The following is a 12,779-nucleotide window of genomic DNA, read 5'->3' as shown; positions in this document are numbered from 1 at the left end:
TGAGAATGTCAGGATGTTGCTTAATATATTGATTCTGCAAATTCCAGTTATGTCAATACACCATACCCTGGCTCTGTATTTTTTAAAATATTGGCATCAAGTGCTTGCAGCACTACTGCTATCCTGGAGATTTATTAACAGTTACTTGGAGCACACAAGTCATGCTCAAGGTGGCATGTAGCAATGGGAAAATCAATATTTATGCAAATGCATACAAAGACAATTAAAACACCTGTTAAAATATCACTTTTTCAGTTTCTCTGCCAGAAAAATAAACCCGAATGATACAAGTTTTTAAAAACCTGATGAAGTAGATAGAATCTAGGCATCGGGGTTCCAGACACTTGAAGGTTTAGTGGCCTACCTAAAGACAATATTGTAGTTTTTGACACTGCAATGGAGAAATCTCTATCCAAAATGTTGATAAACACAACTTTGCTAAGAGCAGGTTTCTAGTTCAGTTCACCTCCTAGGAAGGAAGGAACATAGAATCGAACTGCAAAGTGACAGTGATGGAGTCCATATCACTGACCTCATTCGCATCTGAGGAGAGTTAAAGTACTATTGAGATTATTATTTTTTTAAAGGATTTGCTGTTATTTGGAGTCTGTTTTGAAATGTGTGGCTTAATCTGAGGACCTTATTAATGTGAAATATCTGAAGTTGCTAAAGGGCCATTAGATTTTTGGCATCAAATTCCCCACCTTTTCTGACAACCCTCATAATGGGCAGGCCAGGAACATCGAGAGGTAACGTAGAAGCAGGCCCATGCAGAGCTTGCTTGAAGCCTGGGGCTGGAGTCTTGTTCAAATAAAGAACAGAACAAAAAAGCAGCTGATTCCTGGCAGGAGGCCCTGCCAGACCCGGGTGCCCCCACCCCTCTTCATGGAAGAGTCACGAAATTCCATCCTTTCGGCGCCATATAATTGAATCTTCCACCCCAAAATGTTCCTGGCAGCAGGCTTGGTGGTTCTTTTCACATTTCCATGGCCCACTAGTGCTAACTTGCCTTGCCCTGCCTCTTGAAGCCCAGCTTCCCACCCAATTAGCATCTTTGCTACGTGATGTGTGATCTGGGGGTTTCCCCACAAAAGTATCTTAAAAGCTTTTATTCTCATCTTACTTATATTAGGGAAGTGAACCTCCAGGGGTAACAGGAAATAAATAAAAACCTAAAATATTCTACAAAGATAGGCCAAGGCTGGGCAAAGTTCAGGCTTGTATCAGATATACCGTATCCCCCCCCCCCCCCGTGTATAACACAAGCCCATGCATAAGTCGACCCTTATTTTTGGTAGCCCAAAATCAAGAGATTTTAAAAAAGGTGGTTGAGGTTTTTTGGAGGAAGTTGCAAGAACAGTTGTTGAGCTTCTTTTGTAAGTTCACTGAGCTGTTTTTCGACGATCCCCCGCTCTGGCTGACGGAACTGGTGCCGTAACTCGCCGCGTACCGACACTCACCACATACTCTTCCTAAGCCAGGAAGAGCGGGGGAGTGGCTTCCTTGCCGACATTTCCCACCCACCTGCCAAAGTTGGCCCATAAGGGGTGAGGGAGATAGGAATCTGGCCAACCCCTGCTTTAGGAGATGAAGAACACATAATTTATTGAGAAGAAGAGAGGTTTGGATTTGATATCCCGCTTTATCACTACCCGAAGGAGTCTCAAAACGGCTAACATTCTCCTTTCCCTTCTTCCCCCACAACAAACACTCTGTGAGGTGAGTGGGGCTGAGAGACTTCAAAGAAGTGTGACTAGCCCAAGGTCACCCAGCAGCTGCATGTGGAGGAGTGGAGACATGAACCCGGTTCACCAGATTGCGAGACTACCACTCTTAACCACTACACCACACTGGCTTTTGTGCATTTGTGCATTAAAAAAGTGTGAACACTAGGAAGATTTAAGGTAAACAACCTGCAAAAGATTCCAGAATGCAGTGTTCCATCTTGTTATTTTCTTTAGGAGATTTGTGTGTAAAGCTTTTCTTCTGGGCACACCCTCTCCAGTCATTACAGAGCCCAATATTGTTTTCAGAGTTTGAGATTTCCTTTTCTCAAACTACCAAACAGAGTTACATCTGTGAGTCAACAGTGGGCTAGCTTTGACTTGAGACTTTATCTAGAAATGGAAAGCAGGCGATTTTCTTCCACGATGAACTGGATTTGTGACGCACCACTTAATCAAATAAATACAGCCACACAAGGCAAATTCCATTTCCGAGAAGGAGTGGTTGGTACATAAGCATTTCTGCCAAAGTATGCTCCACCCCAAGGTTTAAAGCAGAGCTTTCCAATCTTTTCATGACGGTGACTTTTTTAGAAGTTCATGAAGGTGACACTTTTTAGACATGCATCATTTCACCATGCAGTAATTCAGTTTTGCTTCATTTTGCGACACAGTAGTTCAGTTTTTCTAGCAAACCAGAGGTTAAACTATTCCCTTTCCAACCCCTAGAGGAGCGTGGGGCATGTTCGCATGACGCACCTACACACTAACATGCCGCAACACACAGTTCGGAAAGTTTAAAGGGATACACAATTCAAGCTGTACCGTTCCAAGATGCAAAATGGGAAATCACATCTTGGGATGGTCTCCAACAATGAAGTTTTGAAAATCCCAGCACATAAAACTAGCACATCAGAGCAAGTCCTACCTATCACTTTTGTCTCAGATGCAATACTTTCCTACAAGCAGGGACAGGCCTGTTAAACTACTCACCTACTAATTTTTAACATGCGCCTTGTGCTGAATTTAGCATAGACTGAAGGTCCTGTAAAATTGTGCCATCTTGCTGCCTTGCTGCCACACACACCTAAAGCCTTAGGCTGATCCCTAGTGTGATCAGCAAGAGGCTTTTGTTCAGCCCTTCCCTATTAAAGCCCCTCAGCTACTTGTTACGATTTGCTTGTCTTTCTATGATTCTCCTCTCTGTGCTAGACACACACAGTTCCTTTCTGATAGACACTTGTTTTCTGTACTCCTGACCATCTTTGTTCTCCTTGTCTGAACCCATCCCATCATTTTTTAAATGCATCACTCAGAACTAGACAGTTCTCCAGGCGAAGTTTGACTAGTGCAGAATAAACAAAATAAAAAAAATTCCTTCCAGTAGCACCTTAGAGACCAACTAAGTTTGTTCTTGGTATGAGCTTTCGTGTGCATGCACACTTCTTCAGATACACTGAAGTGCAGAATAAAATGCAGCTATTACTTTCTGTTTCCTGGAAACAATCTGTTAACCCAGCCTGCTGTGGCATTAGCCGCTTTGCAGCTGTGTCACGCTGCTGACTCATGTTCAGCACTGACCACCCTGAGATAATTTTCACATGTCAAGACACTATACCCAATCCTATACCTATGTATCTTATTTCGAAATCATTTACAGTAATTACCTCAGTGAAGATATTTGCATTGGACACATATTTTTAAAGGAATTCAATTATATATATTTAAAATCCCACTTTTTTAGCCAAGAAAGACTCCCAAAACAGCTAAGGATTCTCGCACAGACAGAGATAGATGGTGCCCTCAGGATTACAATCTTAAAAGACACAGAACAAAGTGAAAATGGATTGGGAGGCAGGAGGAAATAATTGAACAGTTTCAAGTTCTTAGTTACAGTTTTTTCTAACAGAGCATGTACCCAAGATGTGAGATGGAACAGTTCAAAGAGAGGAGGCACTAAAAGTTGCTGCAATCTTAGCTGCATCAATAGGTAGATTCTGCAATGCTGCTCCATCCTCCTCCTCCAGTCTGATGTTAATCATAGAGCTGGTAGGGACCACCCGGGTCATCTAGTCCAACCCCCTGCAATGCAGGAATATTTTGCTCGAATCCACAACCCTGAGATTCATGCTGAGTGAGTTGTCCTGGGAGCCCAGCAGTCAGGTAACAGTTTTGCGGGCTGTTTCTTTTCATTTTTCCTGTACAGTTTCACGCTTTTCTATATATCGGGCCCCAGGACAGTGGAGGGCAGGGAAATGCTTTAATTTCTCATCTCTCTCTCCTCCCCGCCCAGCCCAGTTTATTTCTCTCCCCTGCTTCCACGTTGCTACTTCTTGCTGCAGAGCGTTGCATGCAGTGCCAGGATAATATCGTAAATACCAACAAGATTTTGGAACGACTCCCAGGCTCCTTAATATAACTGATTAACCTTAGGAAATAGATATCCCAAATCTGTTTGGCAAGACCCATGCTTTTAGTGGAGCTGAGATCACACACCCTTAAGGCTATAAATGTCATGCAAAGTGTGATGACCGGCTTCTGTACACTGATTATTGAATGCCACTCAAGTGGGTGTTGCATAATCTTGGCACGCATAAGGCATTACTATGAAGTAACTGAGATCCTCCTAGTATCATTTGCAACTGCAATGGAAGTCATAGGGCATAAACAGAAGATGGATATAGAAGGGTCTATATCAGGGACAGGGAACCCGGTGCCCTCCAGGTATTGCTGGAGCCCAGTTGCCATTACCTCCAGCCATCATGGCTAGTGGTTGGGGATGATGGGAGCTGGAATCCAACAAAATCTGGAGAGCTACAGGTATATATAGAAGTACACTGTCCTGACCTGCACCTGGACCAATGAGGGCAAACAACTGGGTTTTAATTATATACAGCAATACTCCCCACTAACTATGACTTCTGTTCTGTGCTTGTCTTCACCCGTTTGGAGCAATGTGATATATCTACCCCCCATTCCTCCTTAAAAACCTTTGACTGATGCTTTGTATTCAAAATGAGCCAGGTGCCAGGCACATTTTGCACCTATCAGCCACTTGCAACCAAGTGAAGATACCTGGGTGCCAGGATGGTGTCTGACATCTCCATCACCTGGAGGTGCATTCCTGGGGATCCTTAGATCTAGACCAGGGGTCCCCAAACTAACACCCAGGGGCTGGATGTGGCCCAATCGCCTTCTAAATGCGGCCCACGGACGTTCTGGGAATCAGCGTGTTTTTACATGAGTAGAATGTGTCCTTTTATTTAAAATGCATCTCTGGGTTATTTGTGGGGCATAGGAATTCTGAGGGACAGTGGACCGGCCCCCGGCTGAAAAAGTTTGCTGACCCCTGTTCTAGACTGTTTTCACACACTCATACCACATCTTGTATAATTCTATCAGTTACATTTTATCTGCATAATCGGAATGAATTTCAGGAACCAAAATGTTTTTTCTGTGCAGCAGGAACAGAGAAACACCATGATAGTGGTAATTGTTGTCGCTTGTCTCCACCTACCCCACCCCACTGCCCTGCTCACAGTTGTGAAGAATAGTCCTACGTTATGAATAGTCCGTGCTACCATTAAGAAAAAGAAATGGGAATAGGCCAATATATATGTGGACGGTCCCTGGGTCAAGGGACTTACCTTCTTTAAGTGCTCAGAGCTCTTAACCTAGCTCAAGGTTGCCATCTGAACTAGCCAGATGTTTAACTCATAATCAGTCACAGCCAGTGATTGCAAAATAAGACTTTTCACAAATGTTGAAATACGATTCAACTTGCCAATCCAGTGGGCTTCTGTATAGAGAGAATATGATGGGGTGAGGTGTGTCTTGCCACAGGCAACAGAATGTCTTGTGCCAGTTTAAACTGTCTCAGTATTCTTTTGGCAACTGGCAAGTTAATGTTACCCAAGGTGTGGAGCATCAGGTGTGGGCCCTGAATGTGCCTCTTTCTCTCTGGCCCTCTGAACACTACCCAGACCACACCCCCACTGGATCCTTTTCGCACCCTGGTGTTTTATGCTTGGCTAGAGTGTGGCCTTGAACTTGGGTGATGTCTCGTGCTTCTCTGGATGGAAGATACAGAGGTGTGTGTAAACTAACCTGCTGTTCAGAGGAAAAATTTACATCAGTTGTTCCATCTACGGTTTCCTCTGACCCTGCCCTGCCACTAGAGTCTGGCCCGCAGATATTTGCCCAGAAGGAAATGTGACCATCATGTTGGAAAAGGTCTCTTCCCTCCCCTCCTTACTCTAGAAGAGTTGTGCACTTTTTTATTCAAAGCAAGCTCAAGGTCTTTCACAACAGCTTTAATCTAGAGCTCTGGTTTTGGAATTGGCAACTGTTACGTGGGAAAATGCGGAAGCTTTTTAGTGGATCTGGAATTTAGGAATTTGTAGGCTCACCCATCCTGTTGCTTGTCGCTCTAAGACTTGGGTCTGCAAATATCTATTCAGGTAAAATTTGTTCTTAAGGTTGCAACTTCTCCTTGGCAGAAGGGGGCCCTTTTATGACAGAAGGATACTAGCCGCCTGTGATCTTGCTTCTGAATCAGCGCAAATGGGCGTTGAGAGGTAGCGAGAAGAGGATGCTGCCAAATTATCAATGTCTGCTGAAAATTATGGAGTCAATCTCTAGAAATACACCAATTCTAGAAGACTCCAGTTAATGTCTTGTTTGGGAGTACGGTATTTTGTGCACTTTATTATTTGTCCAGGGGCAGCATTTCCTGATACACTTGAAGTTTCTAGTTCTAGATTTTCCGGCCTTTCAGGCTTTGATGTTGCTGCTGATTGTTTATTGATATAACTGGGCCTTTTAACCTCTTGTTTCCTGAGATCTTGGAGAAAAACATTGCCTGCTGCGTGTAGTATAATAAGGGAAATAACATTTTCTTTCAGGTCACATATTATAGGACAATTTGCAAGATGATCATGGTTGCTGGAAGGCAAGGTTACAACACTTGGCCATTTTTAGGGCAAGTAAGGAGGCTGGGGGTCATGGTAGAGATACAAAACTCTACCTGGTGTGGAGAAAGTGAATAGAGAGACATTTTACTCCATCGTACTGTTACACCTGAGAAAATCCAATGAAGCTGAAGGTCAGAGGTTTGGGGACAGACAAAAATAAATACTTTTTCACGCAGTCCGTAGTTATCTATGTAACTCACTGTCACAAGATGTAGTAAGGGGATTAGACAAGTTCATGGGGCTTAAGGTGATCATGGCTCCTTGTTATGATGGCTATGCACTACATCCACTGCTGGGGCTCCGGGGAGATTGCTGTTTGTGCCCAGGTTCTGCTTTGGAGCTTCTAGTTTTGGCATCTAGTTAACCATGGTGAGAACAAGATGGTGGACTACACGAGCCATTGGCCTGATCCATCAGGGCTCTTCTTCTGTTCTGTTCAATATTGGGAACTATGTGATCAGAACCAAGGTATGGAAATGAATTCCAGATGAACTAGTCTAGAATTTTTAAGAGCTGTGGAAGCTGCTTCCCTCCCCCTTAATTTACTGAGATGTTCCTGATGCCGCTTCTCGGAATGGATTCCATTCGACTTCCAAGTACGACTAACTAGTACTGGGCTAGATGAATCAATTGTCTCACATACAGTAAGGGCATGTCATTTTAGGTGGTAAAACTTAATTTTTTGACAATTACTGTATTTTGCCTAATGGCGAGTGAAAATTTCATTAGTCCCTTTCTTCCCTTGAGGTCGCAATGCCATCGTTTCCCACAGAAGCTGGGATGGACACCTTGGCTTGCTCTCACTTCTCAGCCAGCTGCACACCCAATGGAATTCCGGAGAAGGAGCCTTGCAACTCCCCAGAGAAGGAGAGGAAGTGGATCAGGCCTGACATTCCAAGCAAGTGTACCTGGGAGCTTGGGAAATCTCCTTCTGAGTCGCCCCATCGCCATGTTGCAAGGTAAGCTGCCATTCAATAGAACCACAAACTGAGGTCTGATTAGCTTTGGTAGTTAGAATCCAGTGCCCTCGTTTGGTTTGATACTTTGCAAGCCATGTTCAGGTGCTGTTGGATATGGCTGTGGGGTTTACAGTTGTTTCCCATCCCTGCCCTATGCTCCTGTGTCTTTCTGGTTTAGATCCGAGACTCCAAAAATTATGCCAGACATCCTCAAGAAGATTGGCGATACTCCCTTGGTGCGAATCAACAAAATTGGGAAGCTCTTTGGACTTAAATGTGAACTTTGTAAGTATCTTCTGGTTAGTTGGAGTTGTAAATGCAAACATTTGTGCCATCGCCATTATCAAGAAGGACCAGTTTAACCAGGAATTTGGTTGTGTTTGCTGTAAACGTGGCTTGACTGTAATGCCACTGGTCGGTTCAAAAGAGAAATACAGCATTGGGCTGATTCAGAGCTGACTTCAGAGCTGATATCTCAAAAGCCTTTTGTTTTGTCACCTTCTGTGTTAAATTATATTTCTTTAATTTTACTTCTGTCATTTGTAGACTGCCCAATTGACAATGTCCTCTGAATTCACATAAACCAGAAACAATAAAAAGAAGCCCAGGAAAATAAAATGTAAATAAGCACAGTAGAGAACTAACTAATTAAATAAACTAGTAGTGTCAAAATGATACCAAATGAATAGTTAGTGGGTGTTGTCTTCAACGGGGTGTCAAGGAAGTGGGGAGCTATTGCTCCACCATGTGTGTATTTGTGCACCCAGTGAGGCTATAAATTGGCCAGGTGCATTTCCCCCCTGAAAGATGGATAGACATTAAAAGCTGATGTGTTCCCTCTTTTTGATAAACAGAAAAAAAAATAAAACCTAGTTGAAACATAGTCTTTGTGCTTTCCAGTGGCAAAATGTGAGTTTTTCAATGCTGGAGGGAGTGTGAAAGACCGAATCAGCCTAAGGATGGTAGAAGATGCTGAAAGGGATGGGATTCTGAAACCTGGAGATACCATTATCGAACCAACATCAGGAAACACAGGTATGGTTGCTTGGGAATGAGAGCAATTGTAGTGTGACTCTGGGCTGTGTTGATGGGCATAGCAGTAATGCAGACAAGAGGATAATAGGACATGGATTGCTGAACAGTTATCTGGGGAGCTTTATTTCTCCCCAAAATGGAAGCATCATGATGGATATGAGAACATTAAGGATGTACTTAATGCTCTCCCATTGAAGTCAGTGAGATAATAAAGCAGTATCTCTGGTGTAAAGTCATGGAGCTCTTTGTGTTTACCAAGCTGAAGGAGAAACACTGTCGGAGCTAGTTTTTCCAACAGTTTACCTTTTAGAATCTATGTTCTCTTGCCTTTTTTTTATTTTAAGGAAACTCATCCTTCTTTTAACAATTTCCAGTCCTCTATTAGATTATGCTTTCAACAGAGCTGTGGAACATTACTCATTCATATAGACACAATGTGATATCACATCCAGAGGAGAAAACAAGTCTGGGGGAAAGCTTTAGTTGTCCTTATATGCTGGTACAGTATAATGGTTAAGAGCATGAACTATGAGCTGGAAGGTCCCTTGTGTGAATCACATTAATTCAGCCTTGAATTTACTTGATAGCTTTTACTGAGTCTCTGTCAGGCACACACACACACCCCATCATCATGTTATATAAACAGCAAATGTCGCCTGTTCCTTTTCACTGAAAGCCTTGGAAGCTGTTACATCAAAGTGTTGTTTGAAAGTCCAAGGACTGATGATGCGGTTTAATTGATCAGAAGTTGTTCAAGCGCCTTTGAATTCTTAAGTTCCTTGATGCTCCGCTTAACACTCAGCAGTCAAGTCCCATTGTGATGTCAGAGAAGCTAAACCAATGGTAGCCAGAGCTGCCATGACACCCCTGGCTGCCGAGACACACTGTCAAATCAGAGCTGATTGGCATCAAGAAATGAGGGTCATGCAGAGAGGAAGAAATGGATTGGGCGGTTGCAAGACTGAAGAAATCAGTGAACACAGAGAAGCTTTTAAAGGGGAACAGAACCATGATCTGTTGTAATGATGGGGCCTAAACTAATCTGTAACACTGGAGCATTGTAAGGATTACTGAGCAATGTATATGAACAGATAGCTTTTCCTACCTAAATGGTAAGCAGTCTTATTGGATTAGCTTTTCACTCTTCTCTTGGGAAGAGTCTTGCATTATTTCGCAAACATATTAGAACATCAAGACTGCTATTGTTAAGAGATGCCAAAGATCACACTGTTCTTTTTAAGTTCTAAACTGTACCTCTTGCTCTCCTACACTCTCAGAAAACACAGACCGCTCTGTTGTGGTTCTGTTCTGCACAGGCCAAGTTTAGAGTGTTATCATGATTGTTGTTACGTACAAGTGGACACAAAACTTCACAGCAGGCAGTTGTCCTTGTAGTTGAAACAGCCTTAGTTTTTACAGTGAATGTATTGAATGCTTTCTCGCCAATCTCTGAAATAGTACCTTCCAGTGGTTAGTGATATTGCCCCCTGGTGTCTGGGGGAAAATATGAAGCAGGATGTAATCCTAAACTGCCATGTGTGTTGGGAGAGAAGCATACAGTGGTACCTCAGGTTACAGACACTTCAGGTTACAGATTCTGCTAACCCAGAAATAACGTTTCAGGTTAAGAACTTTGCTTCAGGATAAGAACAGAAATCGTGCTCTGGTGGCGCATCGGGAGGTCCCATTAGCTAAAGTGGTGTTTATATGCCAATAAAGGTGTTGAATTGAATTGAAGCTAAAGTGATGCTTCAGGTTAAGAACAGTTTCAGGTTAAGAACGGACCCCCAGAACGAATTAAGTTCTTAATCTGAGGTACCACTGTACATACAACTAGAAGTGTCTTGAAAGCTTTTTAAACTACAACCAGAAACTTGGCTAAACAGGCAGTCTTCTTGTTAATATAAAAATGGCTTGTTCTGTCTATCAGTATGAGTACCCTGTTGGTCCAGAATGCCAGGGCATACGTTTCAGGTATGTCATAACTCAGTGGTGCTCTGACTACAGAAGGTCTCAGGTTCAATCCATGGCATCTCTAGAAAAGACTGGAAAAGGTTCCTTTCTGAATACCTGGAGAAACATATCAGTTGGTGTAGACCTGCCTTCCCCAAACTGGTACCCTCTCTGATGTTTTGAACCACAACTCCCATTATCTTTGACCATTGACCATGGTGGCTGGGACTGTTAGTAACTCTAGTCAAAAACATCTGCAGACCACTAGCTTGAGGAAGACCGATATAGACAGTACTATACGAGATAGGAAACTAGTTGGACTCTGTATAAGGCTGGTTTCTATGGTCCTGCAAGTAAAGAGTTTTAAAATATAAATGTGTGGCTTCCTTCAGTGATGCATTTCCTTGGTTCCAGGGATCGGACTGGCTTTGGCAGCTGCAGTGAAAGGCTACCGCTGTATCATCGTCATGCCAGAGAAAATGAGCATGGAGAAGGTCAGAGCTGCTTGTCATTTCAGATGCTTACAGATCGTCACATGTTGTGTAATTGGTTAACTGGGACATCGTTAATACATAGTGAAAGCCACTCAAAGTCTTACAGCTTAAAGTTTAATTTCCCCATTGCATTTCACAAATTTTCTCCCTCTTTTTTTTGAAATCAGGTGGATGTTCTGCGAGCTCTTGGGGCAGAAATTGTGAGGACTCCAACTACTGCTAGATTTGACTCTCCAGAATCTCATGTTGGCGTGGCGTGGAGACTGAAAAATGAAATCCCTAATTCCCACATATTGGATCAGGTAAAGAGGCAGAAGGAGAGAAGTACTTCAGTGGAATACAGTCCTTTTCATTCATCCTTCTAATATCTCAATGAAGCTGATAAGTTATGATTCCCAATTCTCAGACAAAGGGATGGAAAGGTCTCTGCCTGAAACCCAGGAACAATATAGACCAGTCTTCCCTGATTTGGTGCCTTCCAAGTATTTTGGACTACTCATCCCATCAACATCAGTTGGCATGACTAATGGTCAGTTATGATTGGAGCTGTAGTCCAAAACGTTTGGAGTGGCACAGGTTGGGAAAGGCTGAAGTAGACAATACTGAGCTAATAGAACCAATGGCTTGTTTCATTATAAGTCAGCTTCCTATATAATCTTAAGTCAATTGGACTAAAGTTAATTGCACTTAACTTGTCCTCCAACTCACACACAATTGTCATCCTGTGGGTGGGGCTGTGTTGTGGGCTAGTTAGCCACTGAAGAGGAGCAATCATTGGTGGTACGTAAGGAGCATGAACACCTCTATACAGTAGTAGTAGTAGTAAAAATAATAATTAAGTGGTGCTGAGATCATAATTGGAACTCCCTTCCTATTGCTATCTGATAGGTGCCTTCACTGTATTCTTTTCGATGCCTGCTGAAGACATTTTTATTTAGACAAGTCTTCCCAGGTGTTTAGAAAGTGTGTATGAGTTCTACTTTGTTTTAGTCTATTCTGTTGTGGGTTGAACTTTTGGTATGTTTTGAATTATGGTTATGAACTTTTTAGTGAGAATTTTATTTTATCTTTTTTGTAAACCACTTTACAAAGTCAAGCAGTATATAAATTTTATGAAATAAATAAAATATTAGTACTTTGGCAAAGAAATGCCCCATGTTCTACTCTGGGGGGGGGGGGGTATATCAAGGAACAGGGCCTTCTCAGCAGTGGCCCAAAATTCCAGAAACCAGATCCATGGAAGATCAGGCAGGTGCTATATGTAGAGATTTTCAAGTGGGCTTTGAAGACTTTCGCTCCCTCTCTGTAACTTTCTGGGGATGAGGTAAATTAGACTGTCAAGGTAATGTCCTAAATTGAAACATAGGAAACTCACTTCTACTGAGTCAAGCCACTGGTCATCTAGACCAGTTTTGTCTACTGGCAGCTGTTCTCCATGGTTTCAGGCAGTTTACCCCAGCCCTGTCTCAAAACACCAGGAATTGAACCTGGCTCCTTTTGCATGTGCTCTGTCATTGAGGATTTGGGGTGGTGGGTTGTGTTTACTTTTTAGATTATTATTAAATAGGCTTGCTTTTAATGGTACTTGTAATAGCTGCTTTTTGCTATTGCATACTGCTTTGTGGAAAATGCTTCCTTTAA

General features: G+C 42.7%; 1 protein-coding gene across 4 annotated transcripts in view; it reads left to right on the top strand.

The window, feature by feature from the left end:
• The window catches only part of LOC117045746 (cystathionine beta-synthase-like protein), a 37,867-nt gene that overhangs the window by 5,716 nt on the left and 19,372 nt on the right, over positions 1 to 12,779 (top strand). For all 4 annotated transcript variants that reach the window (XM_033147099.1, XM_033147100.1, XM_033147101.1 and 1 more), the window contains exons 2-6: positions 7,445 to 7,656; positions 7,835 to 7,941; positions 8,557 to 8,691; positions 11,059 to 11,138; positions 11,306 to 11,440. In XM_033147099.1, the coding sequence (XP_033002990.1) occupies positions 7,451 to 7,656; positions 7,835 to 7,941; positions 8,557 to 8,691; positions 11,059 to 11,138; positions 11,306 to 11,440 (663 nt within the window). In that variant the 5' untranslated portion in view covers positions 7,445 to 7,450. The remainder of the gene's footprint in view (positions 1 to 7,444; positions 7,657 to 7,834; positions 7,942 to 8,556; positions 8,692 to 11,058; positions 11,139 to 11,305; positions 11,441 to 12,779) is intronic.

This window comes from Lacerta agilis, chromosome 4 (assembly GCF_009819535.1).
Source record: "Lacerta agilis isolate rLacAgi1 chromosome 4, rLacAgi1.pri, whole genome shotgun sequence".
Classification (NCBI taxonomy): domain Eukaryota; kingdom Metazoa; phylum Chordata; class Lepidosauria; order Squamata; family Lacertidae; genus Lacerta; species Lacerta agilis.
This window is presented reverse-complemented; position numbering and strand designations above follow the sequence as displayed.